Source organism: Vicia villosa, linkage group LG3, assembly GCF_029867415.1.
Source record: "Vicia villosa cultivar HV-30 ecotype Madison, WI linkage group LG3, Vvil1.0, whole genome shotgun sequence".
NCBI classification, from domain to species: domain Eukaryota; kingdom Viridiplantae; phylum Streptophyta; class Magnoliopsida; order Fabales; family Fabaceae; genus Vicia; species Vicia villosa.
Window position 1 is genome coordinate 8,694,149 of NC_081182.1, and position 23,716 is coordinate 8,717,864.

Consider the following 23,716-nt stretch of genomic DNA (forward strand, 5'->3'; position numbering starts at 1 on the left):
CCTATCATTTTTGGGACCGTGCATTTCATACTGCAGTTTATCTAATTAACGGGTTGCCTGCCTCACACACTAATGTGATCCCTATCCAAGTTTTTTTTAAAACACCACCAAACTACGCTTTTCTCAAAGTATTTGGTTGTGCCTGTTTTCCATTAGTTAGACCATACAACAATCATAAAGTGCATTAGAGGTCCTCAGAGGTACTTTTCTTGGCTATTCACCATCACATAAAGGCTACAAATGTCTTGATGCATCTGGAAGGCTATTCATCTCTAAAGATGTGTTGTTCAATGAGTTTGTATTTCCATTTAACTATCTCAAACTACCTTCACGGTCCAACCCTGTACCCTCCCCATACCCTCCACCTCTCTTCTTGGAGTTGTGTCTTCTGTTCCTATATCATCTATCCCACCCATTAGCCCCAACCCAATCTCAGCTACCACACCTCAAATATACTCACCTGTTTCATCTCCCCAGAGCCCTATTCACCTCACTAATAGCAAGCGCTTGGGCTCGAGTGGCAAACGAGTCTCTACAAAGGACGACATTCGGGGAATACCGAGTTCGATTCCTGGCAGAAACAACGCTTGGCCAGTGCACGTGCCGGATTAGTCGATCTACTAAATAGGTCAAAACCGGTGCGAAAGCAAAAAAAAAATTAGGGTCCGTTTATTTTTTAAAAATGATTTTCATAGTGTGACATAATTTTGTATAAAGAAATTTTATAAATTTTTTTTATAAAAAACTTAAAATAACAATTTGGTTTGAATAGTTATTCTTAAAATGTGACTTTAGGTATTTCATCTATTTATGAAAAAAAATTGAATATCAAAATTTCAAAAAAAATCATTTAACTTTGAAATTATTTCGAATAGATTTTCCTAAAAATCATTTTTGAAATACAACTTTTTTAAAAAATTACGATTTTGACTAAGTTTTGGTTTTCAATAATATATATTTATGTTATAAGAGGTCAAAATTAGTGTTTCATTTTTAAAAAACCAATATAAAAAACTTGTAATATTTTAAAAAACGAATTTGTAAAATCTATTTTATAAAATAAAAAAAAAATCTATTTTTTTAAAGCTGAAACAAAGAGGGCCTAAGTACGGCACATATATTGAATGATAAAAATGTTAAATTCCAAAATTTAAAATCTCCATATGCATTACACAACCTCCATGCTCTTATCATTTGACACCATGGGAATGATCATCTTCAAGGGGGGCCTTATTCTGCAAAGGTAACAAATATGTCAAATGATCCTAACTCACGGAAATATAGTTCGAATTTAACTACAGTTGCTGTAATGTAGGATCAATTTATTTATTTTTTGAGAACAGTGCATTTGAATAAATTGATTGATCAGAATGATAGACTTGGAGAAAGGTATCAAATTGATTGCAGTTTCGTATTATTAATACACGTCTTGATAATTATATTATTTTTTAATTTACTTATTTACCAAGCCACATAGAATGCAAAAAAGAACAGTTTAATACAGTTAATCAAACAAAAAAAGTTTAATACAGACTTGGGTTTTTTGTTTTAGGACTCAAACAAAAGGCTTATTATAGAAAAATATTAAATTGACTTGATTCATTGAACCAAATCCAGTACACAAAAGTGGGCTTCAAGTTGTGAATAACAAATGGAAATTGAATCCTTTACCTTTACTAATTGATGACTTTAGTGTATTTATTTAGATGAGTAAACAATGACAGTTGACTTTGGAGTCTGGTAGTTATTGAATATTTCTATCTGCACTGCACTGCCAGCCATCCAAAAACAGAAGTATTATCCATTCATGTGAGTCTTTGCTCCTGAATTGCAATTACTATTATCCTTCAATCTATATAGCAATATGGCTGCAACTGTGGTGGGAGGCGCATTTCTCTCGGCTACAATTCAAATCATAGCAGACAGACTTACCTCCTCGGAGTTTCGTGTTTTCATCAGAAACACCAAGTTCAATTACTCACTACTGGAAGAGTTGAAAACAACACTATCAGCTCTTCAAGCTGTGCTGGCTGATGCAGAACAGAAGCAGTTTAAGGATCTTCATGTTAAACAATGGGTTGAAGACTTGAAAGATGCATTATTTGATGCTGAAGATTTGCTCAACTTAATCAGCTACGATGCCCTGCGATGCAAGGTGGAGAACACACCAGTTGATCAGCTGAAGTACTTGCCTTCAAAATCTATAAATATCAATTCAAAGATGGAGAAGATGTGTAAAAGGCTGCAAACTTTTGTCCAGCTGAAAAACATCCTTGGCTTGCAGAGAACTGTAAGTGGTAGAGATTCTCATAGAACGCCTTCGTGTTCAGTGGTAAACGAATCTGTTGTTGTAGGTAGGAAGGATGATAAGAATACACTCATCAATATGCTGGTATCAGACTGTGGCACAAGCAGAAATAATAACTTAGGTGTTGTTGCCATTTTGGGTATGGGAGGTGTCGGTAAAACTACTCTTGCACAACTTGTTTACAATGATGAAAAAGTTCAACAACATTTTGATTTCAAAGCTTGGGTTTGTGTATCCGAGGACTTCGATGTTGTGAGAGTAACCAAGTCTCTCCTTGAATCTGTTGTTAGAAATACAACATCTGCTGCTTCAAAGGTCTGGGAAAGTGATAATCTTGATATTCTTCGAGTTGAATTAAAGAAAAACTTGAGGGAGAAAAGATTTTTGTTTGTGTTGGATGATCTATGGAATGACAATTACAATGATTGGGATGAGCTGGTAAGTCCGCTCATTGATGGAAAACCTGGAAGTTCGGTAATTATAACAACACGTCAACAAAAAGTTGCAGCGATGGCACACACATTTCCAATTCATAAATTAGACCCTCTGTCACAAGAAGAATGTTGGTCTTTACTATCGAAGCATGCATTGGGAAGTGATGAGTTTCACGATAGTAAGAACACAGCCCTTGAAGAAATTGGCAGGAAGATTGCAAGAAAGTGTGGTGGATTGCCAATAGCGGCTAAAACACTAGGAGGTCTTCTACGTTCAAGGGTAGATAAAAGGGAGTGGACTGCAATTTTAAACAACAATGTATGGAATTTACCAAATGATAATATTATGCCTGCTTTGCATTTGAGTTATCATTATCTTCCCTCTCATTTGAAAAGATGTTTTGCATATTGTTCAATTTTTCCGAAGGACTATCCACTTGATAGGAAGAAAATGGTTTTGTTGTGGATGGCAGAAGGCTTCCTTGATTGTTCTCAAGGGGGAAAATCAGCGGAGGAATTAGGTGATGATTGTTTTGCTGAATTGTTATCTAGATCGCTAATTCAACAATCAAATGATGATGCTCGTGGAAAAATGTTTTTCATGCATGAACTTATCAACGATTTAGCTACAGTTGTATCTGGAAAAAGTTGTTCTAGGTTTGGAAGTGGCGACATCTCTGAAAAGGTTCGTTATTTGTCATATAATCAAGAAGGGTATGACACTCTCACAAAGTTCCCTACCCATTTCAAATGCTTGAGAAGCTTCTTACCCATTTACTATTGGAGCTTACAAATTTACTTATCCATGAAGGTGGTTGATGATTTGCTACCATCACTCGAATGGTTGCGTGTGTTATCTCTATCAGAGTATACAAACATCACCAAACTACCGGATTCTGTTGGCAATTTGAAGCAGTTGCGGTATCTAGACCTCTCCTCCACTAAAATACAAAGCTTGCCAGATACAGTATGTAAACTTTACAATTTGCAAAGCTTGATTTTATTAGGTTGCGTGTGTCTCACTGAATTGCCAGTTCATATGGGAAATTTAATCAGTTTACGTCATCTTGATATAAGTGGAACAGATATAAAGGAATTGCCAAAAGAAATTTGTGGACTAGAAAACCTTCAAACTTTAACCGTTTTTGTAGTGGGGAAGCAACAAGTAGGGTTATCTATCGAAGACCTTAAGAAATTTCCACATCTACGAGGAAAACTTACGATTAAGAACCTGCATCATATCATTGATGCCAAGGAGGCACATGATGCCAACTTGAAAAACAAAGAGCAAATTGAAGAGTTAGAACTGCTTTGGGGAAAACATAGTGAAGACTCGCAAAAAGTGAAAATTATGCTTGATATGTTGCAACCTTCAATGAACCTGAAGAGCCTTAAAATTGATTTGTATGGTGGGACAAGCTTTCCAAGTTGGTTGGGAGATTCTTCGTTTTCTAACATGGTGTCCCTTTGCATAAGTAATTGTGAATATTGTGTGACACTTCCACCGTTGGGGCAGCTAGCTTCTCTCAAGGACCTAGAAATATATGGTATGAAGATGCTGGAGACAATTGGCCCAGAGTTCTACAATGTCCAAGTAGGAGAAAGTTCCATTTCTTCCTTCCAACCATTTCCATCCCTTGAGCTTATGAAATTTCACGACATGCCAAATTGGAAGGAATGGCTTTCTTTTGAAGGAAGCAATTCTGCTTTTCCTCGTCTTAAAACTCTCGAGTTACACAAGTGTCCCGAACTTAGGCGACATTTTCCTATTCACCTCTATTCCATAGAAGAAATTGAAATAGAAGATTGCGGTCATCTATTGGAAACACCGCCTACTATGCATTGGCTAATGTCAATTAAAGAAATAAAAATTAGGGGAGATTTAGATTTTGAGGGGTCTAGTGAAAGAATCCAATGGCCGTTGCTTGAAAGTGGTTCTCCGTGCTTGCTGCAGAGTGTTGCGATTGATAGTTGTTTGGCGCTTTTGTCTCTGCCAAAGATGATTATGAGCAGCAGCTGTCTTCAATACTTGCATCTCTATCAAATTCCGTCTCTCATTTCATTTCCGATGGATGGTCTACCAACATCACTACAGTCAATTAGTATTCATTATTGTGCCAAGTTAGCATTCATGCCTCCTGAAACATGGAGCAATTACACGTCCCTTGTGAGTTTGACAATATTGAGTAGCTGTGATGCACTTACATCCTTCCAACTTGATGGTTTCCCTGCGCTCCAAATGCTTCACATTGGTTATTGTACTAGTCTAGATTCAATTTTTGTTTCAGAAAGTCCTTCATGTTATCCAACAAGACTCCAATCACTTGAAATCAGATCGCATGATTCAATTGGATTGTTTAAAGTCAAGCTTAAGATGGACATGCTCACTGCTCTTGAACATTTGGTTTTGGAATGCGGAGAGTTGTCATTTTTTGAAGGAGTTTCTCTACCTCCCAATTTGCAATCAATTGATATTCAGTTCCTAAAAACAACTCCGCCTGTAAGGGAATGGAGTCTTCAAGGCCTCACTGCTCTTTCAAGTTTTAGTATTGGAGGTTGTGTTGATATTGTTAACACCTTGTTAAAGGAGCCGCTGTTACCCATCTCCGTTGTGTCTCTGACTATCGGTTATCTCTATAAAATGAAGTCCTTTAAAGGAAATGGGCTTCAGCACCTCTCCTCTCTCGAAAATCTCCACTTTCGTAACTGTCAACAGCTTGAGTCGTTTCCAGAAAACTACCTCCCTTCCTCGCTGAAATCGCTTCAGTTTTGATTTTGTCCAAGACTTGAGTCATTACCAGAAGAAAGCCTCCCCGATTCTCTCAAGCTACTGGTCATTTCGAGATGCCCTGCATTAGAAGAAAGGTATAAAAGGAAGGAACATTGGTCCAAAATTGCTCACATCCCTGTCATAGAAATAGATGGACATGTCACAATATGAAGGTTGTATGTTTCAAAGCCGATGTAGCACACACAGATTAGGTTCTGCTATAGGAGAGGTTGTTCACAAAGATAACATTGTTTTAGATTGAAACAAGAATATTCTTTTGTAAACACATTGTTAAGTACATCATCATTATTATATCCTTTATTTTATTTTATTTTATTTTCCCATTCTTAAATAATCAAACCGATTGATAAGCATGATTAAAAATAGTTTACATGCGAGATATTAGCATTAATTGAGTTCAACCTAGGATTGAATCAAGAAATGAATTGCATTTTAATTAAACTATGAATAAGCGCCTCACCGGTAATCTGATTAATCTAGACTTCTTGGCCAAAGCTTTAATAATAGCTTGCTTAATCCACCAGTAAACATATGTAGACAGCTTACATCCTCTATTCGGGTGCATGTGTCGCTGAATGTGTTTCATGCTGCATCCTCTACAGAAGATAAAATTCAGCAACATTGTCAACATAACTCTGTCCTCTGTTTGGTTCTGTTACACCAGATTCAACAAGTAGTGATAATATTAATTGGACAGTGTTTAGTACTCCCAAGTCCTCAAAAAGTGGAATTAAACAGTGTGAAAATATTCCATATGTGCAACTAATGTAGCACATTATTACAATTGTTTTTTATTAATGTAATATATTATTGGAACTTTTTTTCATGCTATTACAAGAAAGAATGTATTTCAAGTCTCTCACGTTGATGTTTTTGTTTGTGGAGTTTATTTGGAGTCCTACGTTTTTTGTAATCCACTGCGCCCAGGACTTAGGTTGGTTAGATATGATGCATCAAACATAGGCTTCAAGGCTCTTGTTTACCACTTCTATTTGGACGTTTGTTTGTGGATGGTAAGTTGACGACATCTTAAGCACAATACCTATCAATTTAAATTATCACTTCTAAAAGATGATCACAAATAATGAGTCACGATCACTAAGGACCGGTTCCTGCACACCATGAAGTCTAACCACTTTCACAAAAATGGAGGCAATGGAACTAGTCGTGAAAGAGTATTTAAGGGGAATAATCTTGGAATTAACCTTAATCTTGAAGATAATCCGAATCAATTTTAATGAACAAGAATCAATCAAACTCTGCCTTAAGGTAAGGCAACAGGGGCATTTGTCTTAGGCTTCTGATATTTTTTATTTTAAAATCGCTCATGCTCTATAACTAATCGATTAGTAAGCATCCTAATAAATTACGAAAGTGAAATCTCACTCTCTAATCGATTAGAACTTGCATCTAATCGTTTAAGAAGTGAACTCACCACCTAATAAATTAGGGTCCCTTTTAATTGATTAGGAAGCAAATCTAGCTAAAACGTTTTCATGTTTGCTAGGTCTATTTATTAGTAGGGGTGTGCATGGTTGGTTATTTTTAGAAACCAAATCATAACCATTTAAATGGTTTGGATTTATAACCATAACCACATTTTTATTAAAATTGGTTATAAAACCGGTTGTAAATATGATTATAATTATATAACCGGTTTTAAAAAAAAATCCAGTTTTAAAAATATTTTTTATTTTGAAAATAAAAAAAAATTGTTATAGAATTAAATTAAAATATTTGGATTAATTTTGGATTTTGGATAATAACCGGATTATAACCGAATATAAAAATATCTTAACCGGTTAATAACCAATTATAATTATATTTGAATTATATAAATGGATAATCAAATAATTAATAACTAAACCAGTTAATAACCATTTAGTTATATTCAAATATTTAAAACAGATTTGAATTTGATTATGAATTTTGGTCTCACAACCGGATATTTTGCACACCCCTATTGATTAGCATTGCGTGCTAATTGATTAGAGAATGGTCAGAGCCATGGATAATTTTATTTTTTGAGAGTTTTTGTTCCATATCTAATAAGTCTGATGCACTCTTCCAGTGTATGAAATATGATTATATACTCTTCATCCTCACTCATTCTCTTCATATAAATCATTTTTTTACACTTGTCATTATCTTAGTGTTAAGAGAGCAAAATGTTAAAGTAGATCTATGTATTTATGCTGTTTAAATTAGATTGGGTTGTAATTATAATTAAAAAGGGTAGTCCTCTTGTAATATTGTAAGTGATATAAAGGTTACAAGTAGAACATATGTAAAAGCTTTGGTGTAAGGAGCTTGTAGGTTGAACCTAGTGTAAAAGCTCAAAGTTGTTAGGGGAAATCTCAAAGGAAAACTCGTGGGGATTGTATTAGGTTGTGTAGTTTAATAAATCAATATAAATCTTAGTGTGATCTCAATATCTCTTTTTTTTCTTTCTATATTTGTTCAATTTATTATATGCGCGTAATTATCTATCTTATCTTATTTTTTAAACTGACCAACCGTAAAATCAATCTTTTGTAAAATAGCTTTCAAAAATCAAATGACACAATTCGTCCTCTCTTATATTTGAAGTCACCTGGTCAACATTTGACGCGGCGGTGAAGGTCATCGATGGACGGAACACGAAGTGTATTTGCATGGTTAACACTCAAATGCTTAAGTAAGTGAAGTCATAGAGAAGCAATTTACAAGTGTGTAATGAGTTGCACCTTGTGTGATGCGGAGTCACACTTATGTATGAACGATTGTTAGAACCGACCTCTGATGAACACAATGTTTTGTGCGGGAGACCGTTGGATGAATTCCAATAGTTGAGTTGAGTGTGACGCTTGACTTTTGTGTGAGAACTACTACCGAGAATACACTTATTCGTCAGTTGGACTAGACAACATTTTGGATTGAACCTTCGTATTTGACCGATTTTAATGAGTTTTTTGACTTACCCAAAACAAGTTTTGTTGTATGAAACTAATTCAATGAATGAGAAACCATTTTTCTTCTTAAACCTTGTTGCTCCATATTCATAAAGTTTGTCAATTTTGATAACCATCATTTATATCTATGCAACCAAGTTCATTAATGTTGAGAGACCTAGAGTGAGAGTATGTATTAGGAAAACTCTAAAATCCACTTTAGATCAAATATAAGGCCCGACAATAATTTATAAAGAGAGTCACCACTCATTTTAAAATTTAATTTTATAAAAAAAGAAAAAGTAAGTTTGAGTATAAAAATTTAAGAGTAATTTAAAAAAAAATGTGGAAACAAAAAAAGAAAGACAGCTCATTACTTTTTATTTATTTATCTCTAATAATAACAAATTATTTTAGACAAGCGATATTAGAATATGCTTTTTTTTTTTTTTTTTAACCTTACCTTTTTCTTTTTCTTTTTTTTGCTACATATGGTTTACATAAAGATATCTATTTTTCTCTCTTCATCTCATAAACCTTTCGATAATATTTTGTTTATCATATAATTAGATTTATTTTCACTAGCATATATATTTTATATTATAATATTATTATGAAAAAATATTAAAAAAATATTTTATCAAATATTAAACTTTGAACAAATAATTTATATTATTTTGATTCAATTAACAGATATAAGTTAATCTTGTTAAATATGTAATTTGAATTGATGACTGTCCTCTTTTAATATTATGAGATAACATAAGTAAATTCATTTTCATAAAAAGAAAAAAAGCACATTAACTATTTTATATTCTGCTGATAGAAAACGAATTAAAAAGAACTAAAAAGCTGACATGCAAAAAATAACAAATCTTGTGATATTATTTAGATAAGTTGTAATTTTAGTATTAAAAAGTTATATAAATAATAAATGTTGATTATAGTTTATACAAATATAAATAATAAACATAAAGATGTTAAACTTAAAATATTTACATTTTTAATAATTGTTTGTAAAAATTAAATTAAATCAATTGAATAGTCGGATTATTTAATATTCTCACGATGATTATGCATAAAAAAATTTAAATAATTTAAACATTCATTGTTTTATCTTTTAATAGTTAATATTTATATATTTTTTAAATATTTATTTTTTAAAATTATTAATTTATAAATATCAATAATTTTTTTATTTATATAAAGATATAAATGTAAATAAATAATTTCATCAATAATTAAATCTTAGATGAGCGGATTAATTATGCTCAATTAACTCAACTAACATATATCACTATTGTCCACTTATTAAATTTTAAAATAAATTGACATATTAAAATATTAAATTGTTTTTCAAATTCTATAAATATAATTGAAATGTGTAATTTTAAAGATGAATTTGATTTAATTTATTTTTTACAAATAGTTATTAAAATGAAGATAAATGTGATAAATTTGTCACCTCAGATGTCAACCGATTTTAATTCTTTGTAATACCTCCTAAAAGTATAATTAAATTTATTTGAGTTGATCTTAAATCCTTATCCTAAAAAGTATAATTAAATTTATTTGGATTGATCTTAACTCCTTGTAATACCATAATTAAATTTATTTGGATTCACTTCAATCCTTATATCCTAAAACTAATATTTTATCCAAAAAGATAAACACAAAAATTTTGAAACTTTTTTTCATAAAAAAGTTATTGATGATAAGATTGCAAAATTGATTTTTAAATAGAACCCTATATTTTTTTTATGTTGTATAAATATATAGAAGCCCATCGAAAAATTACAATTACAAAAAAAAAACATAAAAAGTAAAAAAAAAATCGCAAACCTCGGAGGAGATTCCGAAGCTTTTTCCCTTTTGCCCTCATTTTCTATACCTAAAATTGTTTTCACTATTTTTCTATTCTCTGTATCAGTCACCATCACTCCCTTCTATAAATTCACACCATCTTTACCTATCAAACTTCCCCTTCTCTTCCTTCTTCCTCTCTTCTTCCTCGAAGAAAATCTACTGCGTCTAAGGTTAGTTCTGATTTTAGGTTTTGTTTCAATTAAATTCACTTTGTGATATTAGTTAATATTTTTTTTATGTGTTTTTGTGCAGGAATCTTGATGCTTCTGATTGAAAGTTTTTGACATTCATGTCTCATGTTCTCAGTGAAGTTCTTCTTTCTGGATTCATCATAAATTCCTCTTTCAGACGCAGAACTCACCTAGTTCAATCTTTCTCCGTTGTTTTTCTCTACTGGTTCTACGTTTTTTCAATTCACCTCTTCAATTCATATATTATCATGTAATCATCTCATTAGTACTAATCAATTAGTTAATTTTTGAGATTAGGGTTTTCGAGTTTTTGTTGTTGTTATTGTTGTTGTAACGGTAATAGTAATAGATAGCTCTTGATTGATGGCTTCTTCCGGCGTAAATTCCGGAAATTCTTCTGCATCTATGAAATTTGGAAGTTCTGGATCTGAGAAGGATGTGAACAATCTGATGGATGAGAGAAAAAACAAGAGGAAACAATCGAATCGGGAATCGGCGAAGAGATCTAGGATGAGGAAGCAGAAACATGTTGATGATATGATGAATCAGGTATCTGAGCTCACAAAAGACAATAGTGAGATTGTGAATAAGATAAATATCACAACACAGCACTATTTGAATGTTGAGGCTGAAAATTCAATTTTGAGGGCCCAAATAGGTGAGCTTAGTCAAAGGTTTCAATCATTGAATAACATCATTGAACTCATCAACACAAACAACACTAGTAATGGGTCCTATGATTCAAGGGATTGTTATGAAACAAGTGGTGCACAAAACATGATGAATTTGATGATGTATAATAATAACCTGCCCATTACTACAACTTCTGCACATGTTTTTAAGTGGTGATGAGTGATGAGTGATGATGATGGGAAAATAAAATAAAATAAAAAGGTGGAATTGGAATCATTTTGGGTTGAGTGAAAGGGTAATAAATAAGAAATAATGATGGTAGTAGTGTGTGATTAGGGGAAGGTAATGCTTGGTGAGAAATGGTGAAATACACTACTCAATGAAAATGACCATGACTTAGTGGTTGGTACTATGTCACTACTACTCACTAGTTCTACTTTGTCCATTACCATGAGGAGATATTTTGGTGAATGTAATCTATATATTTCTCTATGTTGTTATTTTTTATTAAGTCATATTGTCAACAAAAAAAATTGCATGTTATTTTGCTTAGATTAATATTGTCCTTTTCTAATATATTGTCCTTTTTTAATGTGAAATATTCTCTTTTATTTTTTTGTTTCACGTCACATCTAAAAATTAGTTTTATTATAAAAATTATCTTTTATATTTATTGAATATTTAATTTATATAGTTTATATAAATTAGATGGTCTATATTATAGACTAAATACATTAGTTGTTTATAGAATTTAAAATAAATATTTTTTATAATAAAGACAAGATTTTGTTGAATTAACTTTTAAAATAAATATTGAGTAAAAGAGAATTTAAAAAAAAAAATTGTTTTACAAATATCAACAATTGGTTTCTAAATTATCAATTTATATTCGTATTTAACTCATTTAGCACGTATTTATTGAGTTATCCTTTCATTGAAACACACAAAAATCAATATTAATTCATAAATTAAATTATCTGAAAGAATAGATTTACTCTTAAAGCTATTAGTAAACTAGTAAGAATTGGATAGAATTGGTAAAAATCGAACAACTGTCTGTTTTAAAAAATTATCAGATTAAATGCTTGGTTTATTTTTTCTCATACAAAATAATTTTGTTTTGATGTTTTTTTTTTTTATAAAAATAACTTAAAATATAGACACCGCAATTGTTTTGTTATTCAGTTTCTGTTACAATTAAATTTTATTTAAAATTTATATTTTATATTATTTTGTTATGTTTAGAATGTAATTTAAAAAATAAAGTTGTGAAATATGTTATTTTGAAAATTTGTAGATGTCATGATTTTTTTTAGATAAAGTCGTTCGATCAATTTAATAATTATGTAATTTTGTTATAGAGATCAATTTATTCAATTGAGTTATTCAATTAAATTCAGTTTATTTATTCGGTTTGGTCAGTGATCAAGTGATTCGATTGATAAATAATGAACCAATACCCTCACCAGTTTTACTATTAACTCTATTTAAAACTATTTTATTTAATAGTTTAATATAAATATTATATTTATTTAATATATTATTTCTGTCCATTTATTTAGGATGATTGATTATTCAATTAAATAATTGTAATCTTATTACCAAAAAAAACTGTAATCTTTAAATTTTATTCAAAAAATATAGAGTTAATATATTTAAAAAAAAAAAAACTAAATCAACGCTTAGATTGATAAGATTTAATACTTATAATAAATTATCAAACATAATAATTCTACGCAAAGTTATTAGAGTAATATAAAGAAAAGAAAATATTTTAATATTTTATTTCTGAATTAATTATAAAAAAGGTCCTATTTTTTAAATAAAATTAAATAGTTAATTATTTTTAAAATGATTGAGGTTTTAAGTTTGTAAGTAATGAGTAATTAGGTTCTTGAATTTTAAAACTTTTATGATGGGTCCTTAAATTTAGGGGCTTCAATTTACGATGTTATATATTATTTTTGACAAGGATTTATCGTAAAATAATTTAGGAGTATTATTTTTGTTTAGTGAATTATTTTAAAATCTCTAAAATAGCTATGCAATATTTCCTTTTAATTGTTTTATAAATTTTTTTTCGTTTATTTGTTATTTAAAGTAAAGGATATGATTAATTAATTAATCATATTCTTTATTTTAAATAAAAAATAAGTTATTGTTCATTCCATTCATCTATTAAATAATTTATTAAATATATTTTGGTGTAAACAAATTAGTTGATAAATCAGATTCAATCTATCTATTTTTATTTAATATATTTTGAAAATTCACTATATCATTTTTTATTGTATGTTTTAACTTTAATAGATTACTTTTATTATAAAACAAGACATTATTATTTATACAATTTTCAAAATTAAATAATTTAAATTATGTTTTAAGATTTTATAATAAATTATTATTTATAATGAATAGAGTGAATATACATGCATTAAAAAGATATTAATGTGTGAATATTTTTAAATAAATATTATGATTTATAAATTATAATTAAAACCCATTTGATTTAATTTTGTTAAGCCAACTCAATTGATAATTGTGTAAAAATATCAGATGAATATGAAATGTAATGATGTAAATTCAAACATGTGATATTTTAATTGTTCATCTTTAAATGATGAATTATATCCACTAAATTATTTGATAAAAAAATCATGGGATGCATTCATTTTATCATCTATAATTTAAAGCATCAAACTTAATTTATTTGTTTTTTTTTCTGTAAAATATTTGTCCTTTTCAAAATGAACAATTTAGTTTATTGAAATGAGTAATGTGACTTATTATTAGTATTAATAGATAAATTAATTTTCACATATGCCTTTTCTATTCATGAAAAAATTGTTGATAAATTTAAAAATATTTGTTAGTAAATTTATTAAACCTTAAAAAATATGTAAAAATATGTTATTAATAGTATGCAAATTTTAAATGAAAAAATATTATTCACATACTTATTTGATGTTTTAAAAAATTAACTATATTTATTTACTTGTGTATCGCACACACAAAAAAATTGATGTTAATAAATATTTGTTTTGTTATAATATATTGTTTATTGTAAATAATATATGTATTTTTTTTAATAATTTATTGTCATAAATTAGAGAGTATAATAAAATTGAGAGATATGAAAGAAGTAATTTGAATTTTATAAATTAAAAAAAATATTTTTATCTCATGCACAATAATAACTACCTTAATACAAAAAAGTTTTGTATAACCATTTACAAATTACCATAACGTGGATTTCCTTCATCGTTTAAAATAAAAAGTTTCGAACATTTTATTGACTTTATCCTTCAAATAGTATAATTGATATGAGTACTATTCATATGAGTAAATACGGTTCATTACAAACACAAACCAATTTGAGAAAGAGACAAACATTTACTCTATTTCATAACAACAATGGAAATCATTTTTCCTAAAAATTAAATGGCAAGCATGCACCACATAGAACCAAATTTATTCTTAAAAGTAAGAATTGTTGGAGTTGCATAATCAAACCAGGACCACACAACTCTATTTGATGAAGAATACACTATCTATAATCTGTTAGATGAGATAGAGAAAAATAGCATGTAATTCAATTCAATTATTATATTTTTCTTTTTTTTTACTCCTATTTCAATAAGGTTTAGTGTATCTGATGGGGTACATCTCGCGAACATATAATGATGAAGTCAGGATGCGGTTGCACATCTTTTTGCAAAAGAAAGTTAGAGAAAGACATTCTTAAGATAAAACAACAACAATGGCGACAACAAACACATATGTTTTAAAAAATCCTTGAGAAGTCATGAGGAACCAAGACCAGCGTTTATGTCATTTTTTCCTTTAATGTTGTGAATGATGTATCGACTTTGTATTCCACGAAAAATTTAGTAAAGCGCAAAAGATTAGTGAATGGATCTGTCTGAGAGGTGTAATGGCAGACAAATCGTCTATAAAAGTCGATGAAGCCTTAAAATATCCTAAGAGTCACGAGTGGTCGTCACACCAGTCAATCTAATATTGTTTGAATCTTCGATAAATATGAGATAACACCATTAATTAAAATAATATGGCATAAATTATCAACATTAGATACATCAAACACATATTTAGATCATTTTGCTAAAAATTAGTTTGAAACAAGCAAATCTAAAATCAACCTCAAATTGTGCATGCCGCTATCATTTAAACAAGGACTGTAAATTAAAATGTCATAAAAATTCTGAATGTTGTTTTGTGAGTGTCTTCTGGTACAATTCAAATTTAGTGGTAGCATGACCTTAAGTCAATCTTAGTAAAAATAGATGCAGAACTCAACTCATCAAAGAGTTCATCAATGGTAGGGATAGTTGTAGCAACCTGCCCTAAAATTGAAGGTTTAGAGTCGCCACCTATTCTGAAGGGCAAATAGGAAACCCTACGCAGATATGAGATTCAGGGTAAGTTATTATAATCAGGTTGAGGGAAGGTGTTAGACACCCTCAACCCTTTCCTAAAGGCTAACATTGTAAAGATAAGGTTTATGGCATTATGAGGTTTATAGCTAATGAATTGAAAAGGGTAAAAAAATACAATTTAAGAATGAATTGAAATTTTAAGGGGGGAGACTCGCCTTGTTACCAAGTGCCTACGTACATCCTTATGGAGGATCAGAGTCAACGTAGTTCGGGCACAGGGTTGTACGCCTTAGGATCGAATTTGTGATTTGAAATTGTTTAAAGGCTTTTTGAATGGCCTATCGTAGTTTTGAAATTGATTTGAATGTGGAAAAATGTTTTGAGGTTTGGCATACAACCCTGATTTGATTTGGCACCGTTATATGCGGTGACCAATGGATTTGGTCAGTATAGCTAACGGATTAAAGGCATTGCTGGTTACTCAGATCGATAGGTTGATCATCGCGGGCAGCAAATTGAAATGTATTTTAATTTGTGTATTTTATCTCTCGTCTAAAGCAACTGATAGCTTCAGTCGGGTCGAGGAGAGAATTGATTTAGAGCTAGCAAATTAGTTAAAATGTCACTTCTCGTCTAATGCGACTAATGGGTTTAGTCGGTTCGAGGAGAAGATTAAACTAAAGTTAATTGAATTTTTATTAACAAATAAATAAATTGATCCGAATTATTTCTCGCCTAATGCGACCAATAGGTATGGTCGGGTCGAGGAGAAAATTGATTATCGGAAAAAAACAAATAGACAATTATTAAATTTATCAAATAATATTAATTAGTTTTTTTATTAATTAAAATTTTATTTAGGCATAGGGGTGTGTTTTACACTTGGGAGCAATTTAAGGGGTGTGTAAATAGAAACTGGATTAGGCCCCATAAAGGTTTGGGTCTGGTTGATTCAGCGTGCGCGGGTGTATGGAAGATCATGGTGTGCATACGGATCTGGGGACGTTGGATCTCGTACGTGGTTGTCTAAAGGTCTGCATGTGCTTAGGTTGAGGATGCATAGTAAGGGAGATACATGGAATCATGTTCCAAGCTCCAAACGTGTGGCCATCAAGAGGCCACGCGTCATCCATCTAACGGCCCTAAGGATTGCGTTAACCGGTCTCACCCTTCTCCCTCTTCCATTTTCTCAAATCCTTTCTCTCTCTTCGTGTTACTCTCTCTCTCAACTCCATCACACCCTCACCATAACCTGTAAACGAACCCAGAAAACCACCACCGACCACCCCTATCAACCATAACCCACCGCGAAACCCAACAACTATCACTGTGTACCCCAGTTTTCCGATTGATATTCAACCGGAAAACTCATACCCTCATGCAATCTAACCCAGAAAACCCCAAATATTATGAATCACAACCCTAAAATTCCCAGATTCAATCAAAACAAACGAACATACAAATGATTCAATAATCAACCTAAGCTAAGTCGCAATAGGATTACCTTTTGTTCTTGAATTCAGGATTGTGTAAGCTCCTAATCCTTTTGCTAATCCATCTCTTTCTCTCCGTTTGTAGGTACAATCGAGATGAAGACGAATCGGCGTTCTCAGTGTTCTCCTCTCCCCAAATTTTTTCGACCCCTTCAATTTCTTCTCCTTCTATTCTTATAGACTTAGGGTTTTAATTCAGATTAGGAAATTTGAGATTAGATTTTTGTAATCTTTGATTGATCCCGATTGTAATATTATTGATTTAATAAAATTATATTTGATTTTGTTAAGTTTGGATTCAATTCTGTTTTGATTTCAGATTTGATTATGTTTTAATGTTTGATTGTGATTCATTCTGTTATTTGATTTGTTTGATTTGGATTGCATTTGATTCAAGCATGGGCCTGGGCAAGAACGAATTAGAGTTAGGTTTCATGGGGGTGGCAGCGGCGACCATGGGGATGAAGACTAGGGTTTGTGAGCGCTGAGGGGAAGAGAGTGAACAGGACCGGGTTGGATCCTGGGTTTGACCCGGTCCACCTGGTCCACGCATGGGTACACACAAAAAAGAAAAGAAAAACGGCCCATTTACTTGCAAAAAAACGCGTTGGCCCAAAACAGACCAAAAACTCAATAAAATCCAAATAACTCATTTATCTTAATTGACTAATTAACTAATAAAAACAATAAATCTAATTGTTAATATTCTGATAACCGTAATTAGCACCAATTAATTATATTACTATTAATAATAGAACTTAATTAATCTTAATAACCCAATATTAATTTTTAAAAAAACTAATATTTAGGAATTGATAAAATTAATAAGTTATGATTAATAATAATGTAAATGATTAAATGAAGATAAGCAAATGGGCCTATTGGGCCCCAATATTTTTTTTTATTTCTAGCAAGACACCCCTCTACTTTTTCCTACGAAACAGAAAGAAGAAAGAGAAAAACCCAAGTGCCAATTGAATTTAGAGATTTCTGCTATTTACACCTTCTCTTTTCTTTGATAAATTTATAAGGGAATTTTATAAGAGAGCGAGTTTAATAATTAGATATACTAAACCCTATGGCCCTTAATTTTAACGCCCTTAATAAATTGAAACGGGAATCACATCGGGTAAATTTTGGGGTATGACAATAGTAAAGCGGTCACAGATTGTAATTGCATTAATTGCAAAATAATCAACACAAAAACGTCAAGCGTCATCCTTCTTATGTACTAGTAACATAAGGGATGGGTAAGAGTTATTGCTAGACTCGATTATGCCTTCTTGAAGCATGTCATGAATAATTGTGGTCATGACTTCTTTTTATGAGTGGGTGTGACAATAAGACTTACCAGTAATGGGTGAAGCGTTTGGAATAAGATGGATCTGGTTATCATGAGGTCTAATGGGAGATAGGACATGTGGGGTTTGAAAAATAGTATGATCAGATTTGAAATTTTGTAATTTCTTGGGGTAAGGATGAGGGAAAGGGGTCTAGTGTTTGTTTGGGTTGTGATTTAGTATTTGGAAATGTCTTTTGGTTTGGTTGGTAAAGAAAAAGGTGCATATAGGCCATGGAGTCTACGCGGATTAATGGAAATTTTGGTTGTAGCTTGAAGGTGTTGGAGAAGGTTTCAGATCACTTGTAATGGTTATATCTTTATTGTTTTAGGTAAAGGCTATTTTGGGTATGAAGAAATCAGTTGAGATAGTCCCAAAGACTCTTAACCATTATATTCCTATGACCATGTTTCCTCTTTCAATGGGGAAGATAATAGAAAGGTATAAAAATAGGTGGTTTAGCAAAGAAATAAGAACTTGAGGGAAGAGTCATGAACATCATAATGAGTGAGATCCATTGCCCACCATTATAGAGAAATTGGGTATGGGTTTGGTGGGAATTTTAAGATGATGAGCAATGCACGGTTGGAGAATATTATGAATGATGCCAATATTAATTAGGACAGTCACAAATAGTCCATCAAGTATCCCTTTAAACTTTAAATTCTTAAGGGAAAATTGCCCTGTGATAACTTATGGTGATATTTGAAAGTATGTTTCTTTTGATTCTATGTCAACTTCCACTACATCATAAATTTTATTAGTCTCTTGAATTTTAATAGGGTCTTCTTCTTATGTTACGAGTAAAAGGAATTTTCTTTCCACATATTAGTATCTTAGAACAAACTTTTCGTCACAATTAAAACTTAAACCTTGAGTTATTTGCTCTTCCCGTTAGGTTAAAGTAATATGTCATATAGATAAACGAATTGAGAATGCGTTTGTATTCAATTTGGTGGTAGGTCTAAATGGTTATGGTGTTAACGGAGGGATAAATAATTTTTTGATATTGGTTTTGGGGGTAAGATGGGCAAGGGTTTTGATTTGAGGGTCTAGTGAATTTAGGGTTTGAATCTTTTAACCCGACTTCAATTAGATTGGCTAGACATATGTCTTGTGAAATAGATTAAGGCATTGGATGGAAATCTAATTTTGGGTTTCTAGGTTTAAACCTGATATGAAACAATTAAGAACTTCATCTGGTGGTAATCATAATACCATATTTCCGTATTTTTTGAAATTAACTTAGTATTCTAAAATAGAACCATGATGCCTTAGCTTAAACAATGGATATGCTAGAATACGACCCAAACATATCCATTCTACTGCAATACAAACACATGCTTAAGCCTCCCATGCACGAGCAAACAAGCAACATTTAACTGCTAGAATGCGACTAAGCATATTTAAATAAAACCAACCAACATATATGTAATTTTCTACCCAGAACTACGTAGCCTTGAGTACCCCATCGCACTTGGGGATACGTAGGTAGGAGCGAGATTCAACGTCTCGTCAAGCACTATTTAAAAAAATCCAAAAAATAGTTCTTTTGTAAGAACTACATAGTCTTGAGTTCCTAATTGCACCAGAGGATACATAGGAGCGATATCCAACGTCTCGTCAGACACCCTAATAAAAAAACCCGATTTTTAGTCATTTTATCTTTTTTAAAGAGCACATAGAAGAACACAAATAACAAACACTAACACTCTTTCGCAAGACTAAGTAAATGGTTTTGGTTGAGTACAACAGATGTGAGGGATGCTAATATCTTCCTCTTGGATAACCGACTCCCGAACCCAAATTTGTTTGCGATGACCATTTTTTTGTTCTTTAATGGTTTTATTCATATTTTCCCTTTCATAAACTTTGATGGAGACTCTGTTGTATTTTGAGTGTTTATTACACTTGAGTAATTTTCACATCGCGACAAACGTAAGCTAACATTCGTATTCACAAAACTAACTAAACAGTTTCTGTTGACTATAACTGATGTAAGGGTTGCTAATATCTTCCCCTCGCATAATCGACTCCCGAACCTAAATTTGGTTGCAGTGATCATATTTTTGTTCTTTTAGGGTTTTATCGATGTTTTCCCTTTTAAAAATAAACTTTGGTGGTGACTTTGTTGTATTTCTAGTGTTTGTGCGCTCGAGTATTTTTTGGTCTGTGACAATATAGAAGGCAACATGATGATGGTTCTGTGTAAAGAGAATTTTCCAGTTGGTACTTACAACAAGGTGCTGCCACACAAGTATGATATGTTCACAGTGACTCGAAAGATCAAAGATAAAGCTTATGTGGTAGCTCTCTCGAATTTCATAAATAGATCCAATACTTTCAATGTTGGAGACATTCATGAATATCAAGCAGATGAGGCTCTTTATCAAGAAGAGAACTCGGGGTCGAGTTCTTTAAAGATGGAGGAGACTGATGTAGGAAGACTTTTTAAGGCATCCAAATTTATTTCAGGCCCAAAAACAACATTTTAATATTTTTCGCAATTTTTATTTTATTTCTGTTTTGGATTAAAAGTTCGTCACGATTTCTTTTTTCTATTTTATTTATGCTTTGGATTAAAGTCCTTTTAGGGTTTCTTTGTTTTCTATATTTAAAGACATTTGACTTGATCATCAAGATCATCTTTCATTATAATACAAATTAAGAGTTTTATTCCTTCTGGTGGATTCCAACTTTATTTGACAATTTTGTCACTTGCAAACTTGTGTTTTGCTCTAGGTTTTGAGCTTTTTTTTTCTTTCGTGTTTCCCAGTCAGTCAGTTGGTAACAGAGCAAGGTTTCTCGTATTCTTTTTGTAGCTTGACAAACATGGCAGATCAACCGGTGACTAGAGCATATCTCGTGGGAATTACCACGACTTTTACCACAGTCCTAACTGCTTTGACTGAACAGATGGCGACTTTAAAAAATTTGGTGAAGAATGAGAATAACAATGAGAACGAATGAAGATACAAGAGAAGGGAACCAATTATGGTTCTGCGGGATTGTAACAATCATGTTGTTATTGCTGAAAATTTGAGTTCTAAAGAAGAAGAACCCTATGAGGAAGAAGTAGTTGATAATGGGAATTGATATAACCATGATTATGGAGTGAATGATGATATTCCATTAATCTATGGAACAATGGGGTGTGGAGGAGTTTCTGGATTGACAAACTAACATCGATAGATTGTTTCACAGTATGGGCATCCCGAAGAACAAGCACGTTAAGATGGTGACTGTCATACCCCAAAATTTGCCCATACCATTTCCCATTTGCAATTTCAAAATCAAGACATAAAGCTCCAAAACACACTCTCCTATACAAAGACACTGGTTAGAGGACTCCCTAAGGTTTCCAAAAAGGTCCTAGAACACTTCCATATCTCAAATAATGAGAGAGATACACCTTGTCAAAGTTGGACTATTTTTAAGAAAAAATGTGAAAAGAAAAGGTTCAAATGTCCAAACATTTCCAAATGGGCCTATGATTTCTTCACCCAATCTTCATTACAAGCCCATGCACATTCCAAAAATCATATCCTTATATTTTATATTATTATTTTTTTATTTTTTATTAATTATTTTGTGATTTTAATCATTTAAAATCATGAATTAAAAGTATAAAATATAAAAGATATGATTTGTGTTTATTTTTCAATCATCATCAATCACACAAATATCCAATAATCACTAAAAATTTCGTGCAAGGCTAATTGGTGAAGAAAAGATTGATTTTGGACATATTTAGAAAGATTTCTCCATAATTTTCAATCAAATTTTCCAACTTTGCAAATCAAAGATTCATAAGGATTTGGTTCAGTCTTGTTGCCCTAATCCATCTCCTATAAGTACCAAAGCCATTCAGATACAAGGGTTACGAAAATTTTGCAGTGAAGAGCTCTAACAAAACTTGCAAAAGTTCAAGAAAAAGTTCAATTCGGATTCTGATTTGCAGGCTAATTCAAAGAGTTTCAGGGTTTCAAACACACTCTAGGGGCTTCGTTGAACGTTTCCAGATCGGTACCAAGCCTCCTCGCTCCAAGGATCACGCTGTAAAACTCACGGTTTGCACATTCGAACTTGTTCTTTTTTCTCTTTGATTCATAATCCATAAACATTATTTGAATGCATACAGTTGTTTGTTGTGATGCTATGAATCTTTCTGTGTGTTTAATTTGCGATTTATGTGTTCATATGAAAATATGCCATAGTTGAATTTTAGGGTTATGAAATAGGGTTTTTCGATTCAGGAGAAATTGAGGCTAATAACAGGTATGGTTGGATTCGTGGTGATGAGACAAACTCGTCCATGGCCACACTTTTTATTTTGGTTGCGTATGCAGCGTTTACAAGGTGCAATATCTATGGCGACGAAAGCTCAAACCGTCGGTATAGGTCTAGCTAATACGACGGCCAGAGGTTGGGGATGATGGCGTGTCATCCTACCAGTGGCCAATTCAAATAGCGCGCCTTTTCTTTCTTTTTTTCCCAGTTATTATTAATGCTTTCATATAAAACATATTTAAAGCGCGTGTTAAACGAAAGCGCAGCATGGCTCAGTGGTAAAAGGCACCTAGTTGTTACATGAGGAACCTGGGATCGATCCCTGGGGGGACTCACTCATTATTTTTGGGATTTTGTTAAAACTTGTAGACAGATCATACGATGCGCTCTCCATCAGACGCACCATGCACCTTCATCTTACAACCATCAGATCTCGCTGGCTTCAGATCCAATGTCTTCAAAGCTGCACGTGCACCATAGACCTCAAGAACTTGCAGTGCTGGATCAAAAGCTAAGCTCCCTAATTTTTTTTTATTTCTATTTATTCAATACCAATTTTATTTAATTTATTTTTATACCAAGTTTCTTTTAGTTTCTTTTGTTTTCCTTTTTCATAAAATTATAACCATTTATTTTAATAAAAAGTATTTTATAATTATATATTTAATATTTAACTATATATTTATTTTAATTGCATATTTTATTTTATTTATCTATTTTATTCAATAATGCACATTTATTTTATTTTTACTATGGAAAAATTCGTAAAAATTATTTCTACTGTCGATTAAATTATCTTATCCCGATTTAATTAATCAGGTCGCGAGACCAATAGTTAATTAAATCGTATACATTTTCTTGCTTAAACCATGCCCTAATCAGGGTTTGTGATGAACATTCCAATACACTAAATATCTTCCATGTTTTGTTCCATGCCTTTTCAGGGTTACCAACATGGTTCACTCCGACAACGCGCCACGTCGAATTCAAAAGCTGAGTTCCGATTCAACCCTGATTCTCTTTGTCTATCTTCCCTATTTTTT

At 31.7% G+C, this 23,716-nt stretch overlaps 2 protein-coding genes across 2 annotated transcripts; both read left to right on the forward strand.

Annotated features, from left to right (window-relative positions):
- Nucleotides 1-1,702: 1,702 nt before the first annotated feature.
- Nucleotides 1,703-5,843, forward strand: LOC131660220 (putative disease resistance RPP13-like protein 1). Its single transcript, XM_058929400.1, has one exon. It carries the CDS (start codon nt 1,865-1,867, stop codon nt 5,513-5,515), a length of 3,651 nt encoding a protein of 1,216 aa, XP_058785383.1. The 5' UTR covers nt 1,703-1,864; the 3' UTR covers nt 5,516-5,843.
- A 4,444-nt stretch (nt 5,844-10,287) lies between these two features.
- On the forward strand, nt 10,288-11,711 carry LOC131654859 (bZIP transcription factor 44-like). The gene is made up of 2 exons (XM_058924785.1): nt 10,288-10,499; nt 10,582-11,711. The coding sequence occupies exon 2, from the start codon at nt 10,884-10,886 to the stop codon at nt 11,367-11,369; it is 486 nt and encodes a 161-aa protein (XP_058780768.1). The 5' UTR covers nt 10,288-10,499; nt 10,582-10,883; the 3' UTR covers nt 11,370-11,711.
- The last annotated feature ends 12,005 nt before the right edge of the window (nt 11,712-23,716 follow it).